Source organism: Calidris pugnax, unplaced genomic scaffold (assembly GCF_001431845.1).
Source record: "Calidris pugnax isolate Ruff unplaced genomic scaffold, ASM143184v1 scaffold9, whole genome shotgun sequence".
NCBI lineage: Eukaryota > Metazoa > Chordata > Aves > Charadriiformes > Scolopacidae > Calidris > Calidris pugnax.
Window position 1 is genome coordinate 1,778,128 of NW_015090778.1, and position 12,942 is coordinate 1,791,069.

At 63.1% G+C, this 12,942-nt stretch overlaps 3 protein-coding genes across 3 annotated transcripts in view; 2 read left to right on the forward strand and 1 right to left on the reverse strand.

The window, feature by feature from the left end:
• Positions 1 to 1,421, forward strand: part of ARL16 (ADP-ribosylation factor like GTPase 16) — a 1,522-nt gene extending 101 nt beyond the window's left edge. The window contains exons 2-5 of the mRNA XM_014954097.1: positions 43 to 103; positions 195 to 308; positions 810 to 925; positions 1,142 to 1,421. Of these exons, the coding sequence (XP_014809583.1) occupies positions 43 to 103; positions 195 to 308; positions 810 to 925; positions 1,142 to 1,313 (463 nt within the window). The 3' untranslated portion in view covers positions 1,314 to 1,421. The remainder of the gene's footprint in view (positions 1 to 42; positions 104 to 194; positions 309 to 809; positions 926 to 1,141) is intronic.
• A 1,136-nt stretch (positions 1,422 to 2,557) lies between these two features.
• On the reverse strand, positions 2,558 to 10,944 carry TMC6 (transmembrane channel like 6). The gene is made up of 20 exons (XM_014950458.1): positions 10,607 to 10,944; positions 10,267 to 10,385; positions 9,520 to 9,651; positions 9,253 to 9,411; positions 9,048 to 9,153; positions 8,852 to 8,948; positions 8,506 to 8,760; positions 7,644 to 7,834; positions 7,415 to 7,559; positions 6,999 to 7,154; positions 6,682 to 6,857; positions 6,475 to 6,556; positions 6,051 to 6,148; positions 5,813 to 5,908; positions 5,029 to 5,104; positions 4,480 to 4,613; positions 3,936 to 4,112; positions 3,663 to 3,741; positions 3,492 to 3,570; positions 2,558 to 3,280 (listed from the first exon to the last, which is right to left on the reverse strand). Exons 1-19 carry the CDS (start codon positions 10,660 to 10,662, stop codon positions 3,499 to 3,501), a joined length of 2,406 nt encoding a protein of 801 aa, XP_014805944.1. The 5' UTR covers positions 10,663 to 10,944; the 3' UTR covers positions 2,558 to 3,280; positions 3,492 to 3,498.
• A 1,753-nt stretch (positions 10,945 to 12,697) lies between these two features.
• Positions 12,698 to 12,942, forward strand: part of SYNGR2 (synaptogyrin 2) — a 2,245-nt gene continuing 2,000 nt past the window's right edge. Inside the window, exon 1 of the mRNA XM_014953553.1 lies at positions 12,698 to 12,853. Coding sequence (XP_014809039.1) covers positions 12,737 to 12,853 — 117 coding nt within the window. The 5' untranslated portion in view covers positions 12,698 to 12,736. The remainder of the gene's footprint in view (positions 12,854 to 12,942) is intronic.

Genomic DNA, 12,942 nt, shown 5'->3' on the forward strand with positions numbered 1-12,942 from the left:
TGGGGCCGTTTCCCGGTGGCCTTCGAGTCCTTAACGCACAGCACAGCTGAGCGCAGAGGAGGGTCCGGCGGGGCTGGGCGAGCCCCCGGCCACGTTGCCCACGGTAGGCAGGGCCCGGTAGGGGTGGACAGCTGACCGGGGCTAGGGGGGGGTGTCCCGGTGCGGTCCTATCAGTCCCGTTCCCGTCCCGGTAGGTGGGCACCAACCTGACCGACCTGCGGCTGCCGCGGAGGGCGACGGTGCGGGAGCTGGGCGGCTGCATGGGGCCCATCTGGGCCAGCTACTACGGCGAGTGCAGCGCTCTCATGGTGAGCCACCGGGGCACCACGACGCCGGTGACCCCGTCCCGAGCCCCTGCCCCGCTGTGGGGCATGGAGCCCCCCGGTTCCCTCCATCCCGAGCTGTGGTGGGGCTGGGCACCGAGCCCCTGCCCCGCTGTGGGGCATGGAGCCCCCCGGTTCCCTCCATCCCGAGCCGTGGTGGGGCTGGGCACCGAACCCCTGCCCCGCTATGGGGCATGGAGCCCCCTGGTTCCATCCATCCCGAGCCATGATGGAGCTGGGCACTGATCCCCTGCCCCGCTATGGGGTATGGAGCCCCCCAGTTCCATCCATCCCGAGCTGTGACGGGGCTGGGCACTGATCCCCTGCCCCGCTATGGGGCATGGAGCCCCTCGGTTCCATCCATCCCGAGCTGTGATGGGGCTGGGCACTATGGGGCATCGAGCCCCCCGGTCCCGCTGCGTGTGGGGCCGCTCTGGGGGGGACGCCACGCTCTGCTCCGCCGCTTCCCTTCTTCCTCCCTGACAGTTCGTGGTGGACGCCGCCAACCCCAGCCAGGTTTCCAACTCCTGTGTCCAGCTGCTCTCCGTCCTCTCCGCCCCCCAACTCGCCGCCGTCCCCGTCCTCGTCCTCTTCAACAAGATGTGAGAAGATGGGGGCAGCCCAGGGGAACGGGGGGGGACGCGGAGGGGACTGTGGTGGCTCCCACGTCCCTTCCATCCCGTCCTGAGGAGGCCTGGCATGTCCTGGGTGGCAGCAGCCAGGCTTTTGGCTGTGGAGACCCCTCCCAAGAAGGGGCCAGGCTGGGTGGGGGAGCCATGGCGGGGGGCTAACGCAGCCCCTTCCCCTCTTGGCTGCAGTGACCTGCCCTGCTACATGTCGCTGGCGGAAATGAAGTCGCTGTTCCGCATGCAGGACATCGTCTCCTGCGCCACGCAGCCCGTCACCATGATGGAGACCAGCGCCCGCGACGGCACCGGCCTGGCTGATGTCCTGCAGTGGCTGCGGGCCACCCTCGGAGAACCTCGCTGAGCAACCCCAGCCCCATGGCGAACCCTGTCACCAAAGGGCAGCTGGGAGTGGGGCACAGGATGGTGTCACAGGGCAGGATCCCTGTGGGACTGGACAGTAAAACCTCCTCTCCACTCTCCATGGTGGTGGCCGCCCTGTCCTTGGGTGGAAAACCCGGCCTTTTTGGGAAGGGATCAGCAGGAGCTTCAGAGGCCAGGCCGTGCTGGCACCTCTGGGTGCAGGAGGGGTGGTTGTGGTGTTCACTGAGGGGCACAGCGGTGCCTGGGCTGGGCTAAGGAGGGCCAGGGCTGGCAACGGCTCCTTGGTTGGAGGCCAAGTCCTTGTGGGGCTCCTGCCAGGAGCTTTGGCCCTGAGGGCCTTGTGGGGTGACCCCGGGGGCCATGGGGAAAGGCTGTGGGGGACCTTGGGTGGGTGTTGGAAGCTGGGGCACCTGAGCCACCGGGATGCCTTGGTCAGGGACATCTCATGAGCTGCAAGTGCCATCCTGTGGCTGCTCCCCAGTGCTCGCTCGGGCTCAGAGAACGCCTGGGTCCCTGGAGAACGTGTGTCTGTGCCCACACCGACAGCCCAGCCCAGCCAGGCAGGCGGCTGCATCACCCCTCACCATGGGTGCCAAGTCACCGGGGCACTTGTGGCTGCCCAGGCCTGGCACAAATCACGGCAAAACCCTCCCTGGCTCTGCGGGTGCTGTGCCATGGGGGGCAAATGGCTTTCTGGGACTGGGGGCTGCTGACAGCGGGCTGTGGTGGAAAGGGGCTCCTGGGGCTGGGGCTGCAGGGATGGTACTGTGATGGCGAGTGGCTCCTGGGGCTGGGGACACCATACCATGATGGTGAGTGGCTTGTGGGGCTGGGGACACCACACTGCAATGACAAGTGGCTCCCAGGGTTGGGGACACCACACCATGATGGTGAGTGGCTTGTGGGGCTGGGGGCAGCACACTGTGATGGCAAGTTGCTCCTGGGGCTGGGGACACCGCACCATGATGGCGAGTGGCTCACGGGACTGGGGACACCATACCATGATGGCAAGTGGTTCCTGGGGCTGGGGACACCACACCATGATGATGAGTGGCTCCCAGGGCTGGGGACACCACACCGTGATGACGAGTGGCTCCCAGGGCTGTATGTGATGAGGCAGCACCAGGCACACCCTGCGCCGGCTGCTGAGTCACCAGCCCTAACGAACGGTGACACCAAGGTACCAAACCCACTTGCCTGCTTCCAGCGTGACGGGTCCAGAGGTCCAGCACAGCTATGCTTTAATGGGCCAGGTCATCCTGCAGCTGGGGAGCCACAGCCTGGGCTTCCTCTGCCCAACCCTCAGCACCTCAGTGGTGGTTTCCCTGTGCCCATCTGCCAACAGACACAGCGTGCCGTGGGGCTGCCTGGCCTGGGGGTGCCCGGGTGGCCTCAGTCATGGGAGTGTTGGCCAGTTGCTGTGCTCCAGGTGAGCCACACATGGGGCTGGAGCTGCGTCGAGTGCCCAGCAGCTGCCCCTGGGCAGTGCAAAGGGGGCTTTTTGGCAGGTTCTCTCCAGCCAGGAATCTTCACTGTCCCCAAAGGCTTCTGACAGCAGCCCAGAGTGGCTCTCAGCGCTGGCTGGGACTTTGGCAGGAGGGAGGGTTGTTCTCTGCTAATGCCTCTGGAGAAGAGCTCTGCTGGTGAGCCAGCCCCACACCGACCTGTGCCCTGGGACACCATGGCAGTCCTGGCCCTGGTCGTGCTGCTCCTCTGTGTCCCCAGCAGCTCGGGGCAGTGGGAGAACCAATGTCCTTGTGCCACAGAGTTCACATGGGGCTGCCAGATGATGTGTCTCAATGTGTCCTTGGCTGCTGTATTCCAGAAGAGAGGGGACCCCCTGGCCCTGCTGCCTCCAGTGCCGCCACGGCTTAAAAAGGGGCTGATCCAGTCCTCAGCTGTGAGCAGACTCTTATCCTGTCCCACTTCTTCCTGGGGATGGTGACACTAAGAAGAGAGATACAGTCCCTGAGCCCCCGAGGGACAGATGAGCAGAGACAAGGCTCTCTAAGTGTCCCCATCCCCTTCCCGTTCCCTGTCCCAGTCCTGTCCCCATCCCCTGCCCTATCCCTGTGCTGGCCCCACTCTGCCATGTCTGTGTGTGTGGCCGAGCTCCAAGCACCCTGGCAGCCCCCTTGCCCCTTCCTGCAGGGCTCACCTGGGACTCAGGCGCGTCTCTCCCTCTGCTCATAAACGGAGTGAAGCTTCTGAATGAGAAATATTTTGTCTTCCCCCTCCTGCAACAGCAGAGACATTGCAGTGAGCAGCCACAGCCCAGCCCTGGAGCAGGAGCAGCCAGGACCGGTCAGGGGCAGCGCGTGGAGCTCACATTGGCAATCTGCTCCTTCAGCAGGCGGATGATCCTCCGCTGGCCTCTCACCACCTGGATGTTGAAGTAGATGACGGCTCTGCAATGACAGGGAGGATGGGATGGTAGGGGGACCAGCACCCAGCAGCCGGGGTGGGAAGCTGGGGGATGCTGCGCTCCTGGCACCGGGCTGGCACACAGGGCTCTGCAGTGACACCCCAGCTCCCAGCCCCAGACAGTGGGACCCTCAAAGCGTGGGCCCAGGTTCAGCCTCAGGCTGGGGTCCCTACTCACAGCAGGACCCCGGACATGAAGAACAGGAGGAAGGTGTTCTCCACCAGGTACTGGTGGACCCAGGCGAACCAGGTGATGTTCGGGTTGGACTTCTCCAGCAATTGCACCCAGGTCTTCCCTGACTGGTACATGGTTTCCAGCCCCTGGAAGGGACCGCAGGTTTCTGACGGCCGCACCCTGAGCAGACAAAGCCATGGGGTTGGTCAGGGGCTGCTACCCCCAAGCTGGGACACTGCCCAGCTTCGGATGTCCAAAGGACCGAGCATTGCCTGTCCCAGCCATCCCCAGTGGCTGGATGAGGGGTCTTCATCCCCTTGTCCTGCATCAGGAACAGCTGGAAGAAGCAGGCACAGGCCAACCACTGCGACGCTCTGTGTGGTGCCCGGTGGCTGGGCAGCATCTCCCTGCCTGGGGCAGGACTGGGCTCCACACTGGGCACCATGCACTCCCCAAGCCATCGGGGACACACCATCTCCCCAAGCCCCTCTCCTTGGCCTGGTGGCCGGCGGGTCTGCACTCCGAGCCCAGTCCTGTGGGTACTCACGACAAGACGGTGTAGGAGAGGAAGATGGCTGCTCCCAGGAAGAACGGGAACCACAGCAGGGTGATGAAGAAGGTGTTCATGCGAGACGCTTGCCAGGGCTTGCTGGGGGACTGGCAGTTCTGCATCAGGCTGGTCTGCAGACACAGAATCACAGAATTATCTAGGCTGGAAGAGACCCTTGGGATCATGGAGTCCAGCCATCCACCCTACTCTAAAGTACTCCCCTACACCATATCCCCCAACACCACATCTAAACGGTTCTTAAACACATCCAGGGATGGTGACTCAACTACCTCCCTGGGCAGCCTATTCCAATGCCCTACCACTCTCTCTGTGAAGACGGAAGAGTCCCATGAGATGCCACCTCCTGGGGAGCATCCCCAGGATTCCAGTGCCCCCATCCCCGCGTCCCATCCCTCCCGTCCATCGGGAGCTGAGTGAGCTCCAACCCCAGCATTACCCCCTCCCTCCCATGAGGACAGCCCTGCTCCCTGCACGGTGCAGCACCTCTGCCCGTTGTGGGGACACATGGCGGGTGACAGCTCTCACCTTTTTGACATAGAAAAGCAGCACCAGCTTCAGCGTCTGAATGGCCGGCAGGAGCGGAGCGAAGAGAACGCCCAGCCTGGGAGAGAAGGGGGGGAGGAAGAGCTTGTCCCGTGTCTGGGTCCCCAGGAGCCAGCAGAGCTCAGGGCACTGGCTCAGGGTTTTGTGAGCAAAGATCAGACACACGAGCACTGAGCCTGTGCTGGGATGTCACCGACCCCCGGGGTGGCTGTGGCCTTTGTGGCTCCCAGGCGTTGGGAGGGGGCACACAGCAGCAGCACGCACGTGCATCCCCTCCTCGGGCAGGGGGTGCAGAAAGGCACTTGGGGGGGTGTCAAAGCAGGACCCTGAGGAGCTGAGTGGACAGGGTGGAAGGGAAATAGTCTCCCCTGGGAGCAGCGAGTGCCATTATGGTCCAGACTAACGAGTGGGGCTGTGTGTGCACCAGAGACTGCTCCTTCCCCAGAGCTCTGGAGGGGACCAGCTGGGTGAGGGACACTGGATCGGTGCTGGGATGCTCTGCTGCTGATGCCCCCATGACTGTCACCCTGTCACCAAAACCAGACTTCCCGGGCTGTGGCTGTAAGGTGCCAGCTCCAGGCACTGTGACTGCCAGGACACCCATCTCCCTTGTCCCACCCAAGTGGGGCTGAAGAGGGGGGTCTCCCACAGCCCCACTCAGTGACACACATGGGGTCCCCATGCCTGGTCCCTGCCAGCTGTGGGGCTCACAGGGAACCATGAGGCATTTGCCAGCAGAGCCATGCCAGGCAGGATGGCATCTCACCAGGTCAGGGTCTGCCCATAGATCAGCTCCAGCACGTTTCGGGCGATGTCGAATTCGGGCTTCTGATTCCTCTTCAGCTTCTTCTCCAAGATCAGCCTGGGAAGGAGTGGAGCTCTGCTCCCACACTGCTGCTGGGGGGGACACTCAGCCCCCCCAGTTTCCTCCCCCTGATGGCAGCGCTGCCAGGGCTGTGCTGGGGACACCACACTGATGGTGGGACCCTCCTGGGACATGTTACCTCCACACCAGCTCCCCGAAAAGTGTGTCCAGCAGGGTAAATATGAAGTCCATCACCACGAAGCGATACAGGTCCTGCCCTACACATGTCTCCCAGCACTGGGGAGACAAACAAAGGTGGCATCAAGTGTAGAGTGAGGCCTCTCCTCCCCCACGGCTTTCCCGTGGCCCCCGTGGGGCCGTGGAAGACCTCTTCCTCTCCTGCACCCCTTTCCACAGCCATCCTGCATTTGGGATGCCCCTGGCTGCCCGTCACCCCCCTTTCCCTGGCAAGGGGGTCGATGGTGGCTGCGGTGCCATCTGGCAGACCCCCTGCTGCCAGACCCCTGCCCTGCTGGTGCTGGGACTGCAGCCTTGGCTTTCCTCCGTGCTCCCCGGGGACGGGACAGAGCACACAGAGCCTGGCCCCGCACGGCAGCACCAACCTCCTCTCTCGAGCAGACGACACTGCGGCTGATCCACTGGTAGCAGAGCAGGCAAAGGACCGCCGTCTTCAGAATGAGGTTCCTGGGGAGCAGGAGAAGGGCCAAGACCCCCTGAGCCCTGGGGATGGAGGGGCTGAGCCCCACGGATGGGGTGCCTGGCCCCAAAGCCTCTCCCTACACTGCAGGACGTTTCCCCTGCCAGCCTACCTGCAGATGGCCACGTTGACCTCTGTCACGGGGGAGTCCTGCTTCTCCCAGGTGGCCAGCAAGTTGTAGAGGTGAGGCATCAGCGCATTGAGGAGGGACACCATGAAGGGCAGGACCAGCAGGATGGCTTCCTGCTGCCGCTCGCCGCTGCCCAGCACCTGGTGGCCCTGCTGAACCTGGTGAGCGGGTACCAGGGTGAGCGTGTGGCTACCGGGAGCCCAGCGACACCGGGATGGGAGCTGAAATGGGGTGGGCTGCCTCTGCCTCCCAGGGCTCCCTCCCCGGTAGCCCGGCAGGAGCCGGGAGAGCCCGCTCACCGCATGCATGTGCTCTGAGAAGTAGTGCAGAGCCACCACACAGCCCAGCACCGAGCTCAGCGAGAGGACCCAGGCCAGCAGCAGCACCACCGTGCGTCCCAGGCGCTGGCGGAGGCTGAGGGAGCGGGAGCGGGAGCGCTGCTCCGCCAGCAGCTCCTGGAAGAGAGCAGAGAGAGGAACCAGAGCTGCTGAGCACCCTCTGGATCCAGAGAGAGGGCTTGTCCTGCCGCACTGAGGTGGGACCCAGGGGGGCTGATGGACAAAGGGATGGTGCAGGGTCAGGTCAGGGGGCACGTGTGCTGCAGGACCCCCCGGTGCAGTGGGCAAAGAGAGGGGTGCTGGGGTCTGGACTGGCTCCTGTGGCCACCTTTGCCTTCCCAAGGTGTACAGGGACCAGCTCTCCCCCAGCTCCTCACCTTCAGTTGGGTGCAGATGTTCTCACACTGCAGCTTCACCGAGCGCCTCTGGACCACCTTGAAGTCCCAGGCACAGAAGACCTTGACGGCCAGGTCCCCCTTGGAGCTGCCCACGCGGTAGCTCTCCCCGAAGGAGCGGGACATGCTGCAGCGAGGAGGGAAGGCATCAGGGGCGCTGGGGCTGGACACAGGGGGAAGGCTGGCAGGGTTGGAGACTCTGCCCACCCACCTGTACACCAGCAGGATGCAGGTGAGGAGGAAGGAGACCCCAACGCTGAACACGTAGGCCAGTGGCATGTTGTATGGGAAGCGGGGGGCTGCGTGGGGGCACACGCTGCTGTTGGGGCTGGAGGTGCAGGGGTCGTTGAGGGTGACGTTGCTGTAGTAGCCGTAGTACAGCAGCGAGTGAGTGAAGTAGCCCTGTAGGGAAGAGCATGATGGGTCTCATCTCATCGGTGCCCGTGGCTCCCTGCCCAGCCTGGCACATCAGTGCCAGCCCGTGGGGGACACAGAGCCCTGGGCTGGGCCAGCACCAGGCACCCCCTTCTGCACCCACAGCACTGGAGGTCCCAGTGCCACCGCTGTGTGAGGGCAGGGACCGGGGCATCGCTGTGGCAGGGATGCAGGGATGTGGGGCAGGGACCAAGGCATCGCCATGATGGGGATGAAGGGCAGGGACCTGGGCATCACCATGGTGAAGAGCAGATTTAGATTGGATATTAGAAAAAAGCTCTTTACTATGAGGGTGGTGGAACACTGGAACAGGTTGCCCAGGGAGGTGGTTGAGGCCCCATCCCTGGAGATATTCAAGGTGAGGCTCAACGAGGTCCTGGGCAACCTGGTCTAGTTGGGGGTGTCCCTGCTGACTGCGGGGGGGTTGGACTAGATGGCCTTTGGAGGTCCCTTCTGGCTTGGACAATTCTATGATTCTATGGTGGGGATGCAGGGATGCGGGGCAGGGACCAGGGCATTGCTGGGGCAGGGATGTGGGGCAGGGACCAGGCAGGGGTGCAGGGATGTGGGGCTGAGCCCCAGGCTTGGAGAAGCTCCTGTCCTGGGGTCACTGGCAGTGGTGTGCTGGCAGTACTTACCGCTCCTGTGAGCAGCTCGGGGCCGGTGAAGGGCTGGGAGCTGGCCGAGTGAGGGGGATACACAGCCTGCGGGGCCACCACGAAGAGGAGGAGGATGAGGAGCGAGAAGATGTTGAACATAAGGAGCGTCTTGAGGAACACGAAGTAGGAGAGGACGCTGGAGCCGAAGCGGCCACCGATCTGCTTCAGGGCATAGTGCCAGGGCTGTGCGGCGGCGAGCAGGGAGAGGAGCCTGTACCAGAGCCCCCGCCAGCCCTGGGGAGAGAGAGCCCGGGGAGAGCACCGGGGTCACAGCCTGCACCGGAGCCCCCGACGGCTGCTGCACGGACCCACACCCCGGACTTACGAGGACGATGCAGTCCTTGGACCGTCCGCAGGGAGAGGAGGTGGTCCGGTCCTGGGTGTGCTGCCTTGGGGGGCCCCTCTGCTCATTCAGCTCCCACCTGGCCAGCAGAGAGGGGTGTCAGAGGGCAGCACGGGCCCCGGGACGGCTCCGGTTGCCGGGGCCCTGCCTGGCCGGGACTGGTTGGGAGAGGACCCACCGGAGGGTGCGTTTCTCTGCCAGGCTGAGGGGCACGGTGAGCAGCATGTGGCTGCGCTGGGCGGGCGAGAGGCTCAGCAGCTCCTTCACCAGCAGGTTCCGCTTCTCTAGGGGCGCAAAGGGCTCAAGTCAGGACACGGCGTGTGCCCCACGGCGTGGGGACGGTGCCCAGCACTGCCTGTCCCCATCTCCAGGGGAACCCTCACCTTCCAGGGTGGCCCTGGTGGGGTCTGTCTCCAGGTCGTAGTGGCGCAGGCTGGGCCGTGCCGTGCGGCAGAGCTGCTGCAGGGGTGGGCGGCTGCTCCGGCGCCGCAGCCGGGTTGTGCGGTTGTAGTACTGGGAGATGATGGCCCCGCGGCTGCGCCCTGCGGGAGAGAGCAGGGCAGGAGGGTGGGCAACCACGGGAGAGTGGGGCAGAGGGGTTGAGCTCTGCTGAGGGTCTCCCGGCCCAGGGAAGGATGGGAGGCACCTACCGATGGTGCGGCTGGGCATGCTGGCGAGGATCCGCAGGGTGGCGGGGGAGAAGTTGGGGTGCTGCTCGTCCTGCCCCGGCTCTGGCGAGGCTGTGGCACAGCCATCCGGGGGAGCCAGATGTGCTGGGTGGTCTGGAGAGGGAGGGTTAGATCACAGAATCACAAAATCTTAGTGGTTGGAAGGGACCTCTGAGATCATCGAGTCCAACCACAAAAAAAACAAAACAAACAAAACAAAACAAAAAAAAAACCACACCACACCAAACGCCCACCAAAAACACCGCACCCACCAACTAAACCCCACACTCAACACCTCGCCATAAACCAATAACCTTGGGCACTAGAGCAGGCCCTGAAGAGCCATGTCTATACGTTTCTTAAATACCTCCAGGGATGGTGACTCCACCACCTCCCTGGGCAGGCTGTTCCAGTGCCAGATGCAGAGTGGTGAGAGCCAGAGCACCCACGGCTACGGTCCCCACAGCCCTGCTCTGGGATGGAGCCAGGCACCTGCCCCACTGTGTGCTCCCCCCTAGAGCATCCCCTTCTCTGGGGACACCCTCTGTGTCCCCAAGGGCACATCTGCCCCACTGCCTGCCCTGATGAAGGCATCCGTAGGACCCTACAAGTGCTTTGGCTGCGGCCTCAGCACGGGTCCCAGCCGGCCAGGTGGGGTCTGGGACAGGAGATGGCCCTGGGCACACACAGTGTCGCCATCCCACCCCAGCTGTGACCACAGTGCTTTACCTCTGCTCCTCTCCTGCATCTCCAGCTCCAGAGCTGCCTCCATCAAGCTGCTCTGCTCCTGGATGAGCTGGTGGAAGGAGGTGTGCAGGGCTCCTTCATTGTCCGGGCTGGGCTCCAGGCTGCGGGGACACAGACCCACTCATCTGGGGCAGGGGCTGGGGGCCGGGAGATGGAGCCGTGGCAAAGCCCCGGTGCCAGCCCAAAGCCTGGCCATGGTGGCACGGGTTGGGCACGGTGCCTCCCGCAGTGGGGACCCCAGCCTCACGCTGTGGGGGCTGCGGGACCCCCGGGGGCTGAGCGTGAGGGGGCACAGGTCGGGCAGGGCAGCCCCCACACTCACCCATGGTTCTCGGTGTCCTCAGCGATGCGGAGGGTGAAGGAGGGCGGCCGGGACATCCTGTGCTCCCTCCGGCGAGAAGAGGGGGTGTCAGCACCCACGGCCACCGCGGACCCCACGGCTCCCCACGGGGTCCTGCCCGACCCCCGGGGATGGGGATGAAGCTGGAACCGGAGCCAGAAAGTGCGGAGGAACGGGATGGCGGGGTTAAACCCGGGTCTAAACCCAGCCGCTAGCCCCGGGGTAACGGAGCAGGAAGGAAGGAGGGCCGGGCGGATGGGGAAACGGCGTAACCGGGGAGGAGACGGAGCCTCCCGGCGCCCGGCTCGGGACGGGCACGGCCGCAAACACGCCCTCCGGGGCGGGGGGTGGTGACACACCGGGACAGAGACCTCTGTGCACCCCCTACCCCCCCCGCCAATACTGTCCCGGGACCGAGCCGCTCCCGTCCCGCTCCCCCGCCCCCCCCGTCGGTGCCCCCGGGGCCAGGGGGGGCGTTTAGAGCCTTCCCCCTCCCCTCCAACGGCCCCGGGCTCCGCAGCCTGTTGGGGACAAGCAAAACATCTGGAATCACAGAATCATAGAATGGTTTGGGTTGGAAGGGAGCTTAAAGATCATCCAGTGCCACCCCCTGCCCTGGGCAGGGACACCTCCCACCAGACCAGGTTGCTCCAAGCCCCCTCCAACCTGGCCTTGAACCCCTCCAGGGATGGGGCAGCCACAGCTTCTCTGGGCAACCTGGGCCAGGCTCTCGCACCCTCAAGAGATCGATCAAGACTGATTTTGGAGCCCTTCTGAGCATGTCGCAGATGATCAAGCAAAACTTGATGAGAAATAAGACTGTATCGCTTTAAGAATAAGATTGTTTCGAGCTGGCCGGACAGAGATAAAAAAAAAAAAACCAGCAAAAAACCCCCAACAAAACAAAACATTGTGTGTGTCTGTGAAGGTCAGGCTGGAAAACTGCCTGGAGGAGTGTGTGTGGAGAGATCCCAGAATTGTTGGAGTTGGAAGGGACCTTCTAGAGATCATCCAGTCCAACTCCCCTGCCAAAGCAGGGTAGATAAAAAAAAAAAAACCAGCAAAAAACCCCCAACAAAACAAAACATTGTGTGTGTCTGTGAAGGTCAGGCCCCTCAAGAGATCGATCAAGACTGATTTTGGAGCCCTTCTGAGCATGTCGCAGATGATCAAGCAAAACTTGATGAGAAATAAGACTGTATCGCTTTAAGAATAAGATTGTTTCGAGCTGGCCGGACAGAGATAAAAAAAAAAAAACAGCAAAAAACCCCCAACAAAACAAAACATTGTGTGTGTCTGTGAAGGTCAGGCTGGAAAACTGCCTGGAGGAGTGTGTGTGGAGAGATCCCAGAATTGTTGGAGTTGGAAGGGACCTTCTAGAGATCATCCAGTCCAACTCCCCTGCCAAAGCAGGGTTGCCCAGAGCACATCACTCAGGAGCATCCAGGGGCCTGAAGATCTCCAGAGAAGGGGACCCCACACCCTCCCTGGGCAGCCTCTTCCAGGGCTCTGCCACCCTCACCCCAAAGATGATGTGGCTGAAAACAGGGGCATAGGGTGAGAATGTGAATGCTGTTTGGCAAAACAGCTTAGAAACTACCTCTCTCCATGTATATCTGAGCCTTCCAATATCTGAAGGGGGCTATGGGAAAGCAGGGGAGGGACTCTTTGTCAGGAAGTGTAGCAACAGGATGAGGGGTAACGGTTTTAAATTGAAAGAGGGGAGATTTAGGTTAGATATTAGGAAAAAAATTCTTTGCTGTGAGGGTGGTGAGAGCCTGGAACAGGTTGCCCAGAGAAGCTGTGGCTGCCCCATCCCTGGAGAGGTTCAAGGCCAGGCTGGATGGGGCTTGGAGCAACCTGGTCTGGTGGGAGGTGTCCCTGCCCAGGACAGGGGGTTGGAACTGGATGATCTTCAAGGTCCCTTCCAACTCTAATCATTCTTTGATTCTATAACTTTCCACCCATCAAGATTCTGCGACTCTGTGACCCACTCCGGAGCATGCTCCGCTCCGCTCCGCCCCGACGGGGCGGGGGACGGACGGACGGACCTCCCGTTCCGTCCCACCTCCGGGGGCGGGACCGCGCAGGAGCGGTGGCGGCTCCGGGGCCATGGAGGGCGGTGGCGGAGGCGGTGGGGGAGCGTACGGGGCGGCCAAGGCCGGGGGTGCCTTCGATTTGGGCCACTTCTTGCAACAACCGCAGGTCCTGGCACGGATCGCCAGCGCGGTGAGTCGGGGAGGGGACCGGTGACCGGGAACGGGAGGGGAAGACCGGGATGGGTCGTGCGGGGGTCCCCCCGCACGACCCATCCCGGT

Coding starts and splice junctions, on each gene's coding strand:
- TMC6 (XM_014950458.1), bottom strand. CDS start 10,662: ATGTCCCGGCCGCCCTCCTTCACCCTCCGCATCGCTGAGGACACCGAG. Junction 10,386..10,606: donor GAGGACACCGAGAACCATGG/GTGAGTGTGGGG, acceptor GTGTCCCCGCAG/CCTGGAGCCCAGCCCGGACA. Junction 6,858..6,998: donor TCTCAGAGCACATGCATGCG/GTGAGCGGGCTC, acceptor CCCGCTCACCAG/GTTCAGCAGGGCCACCAGGT.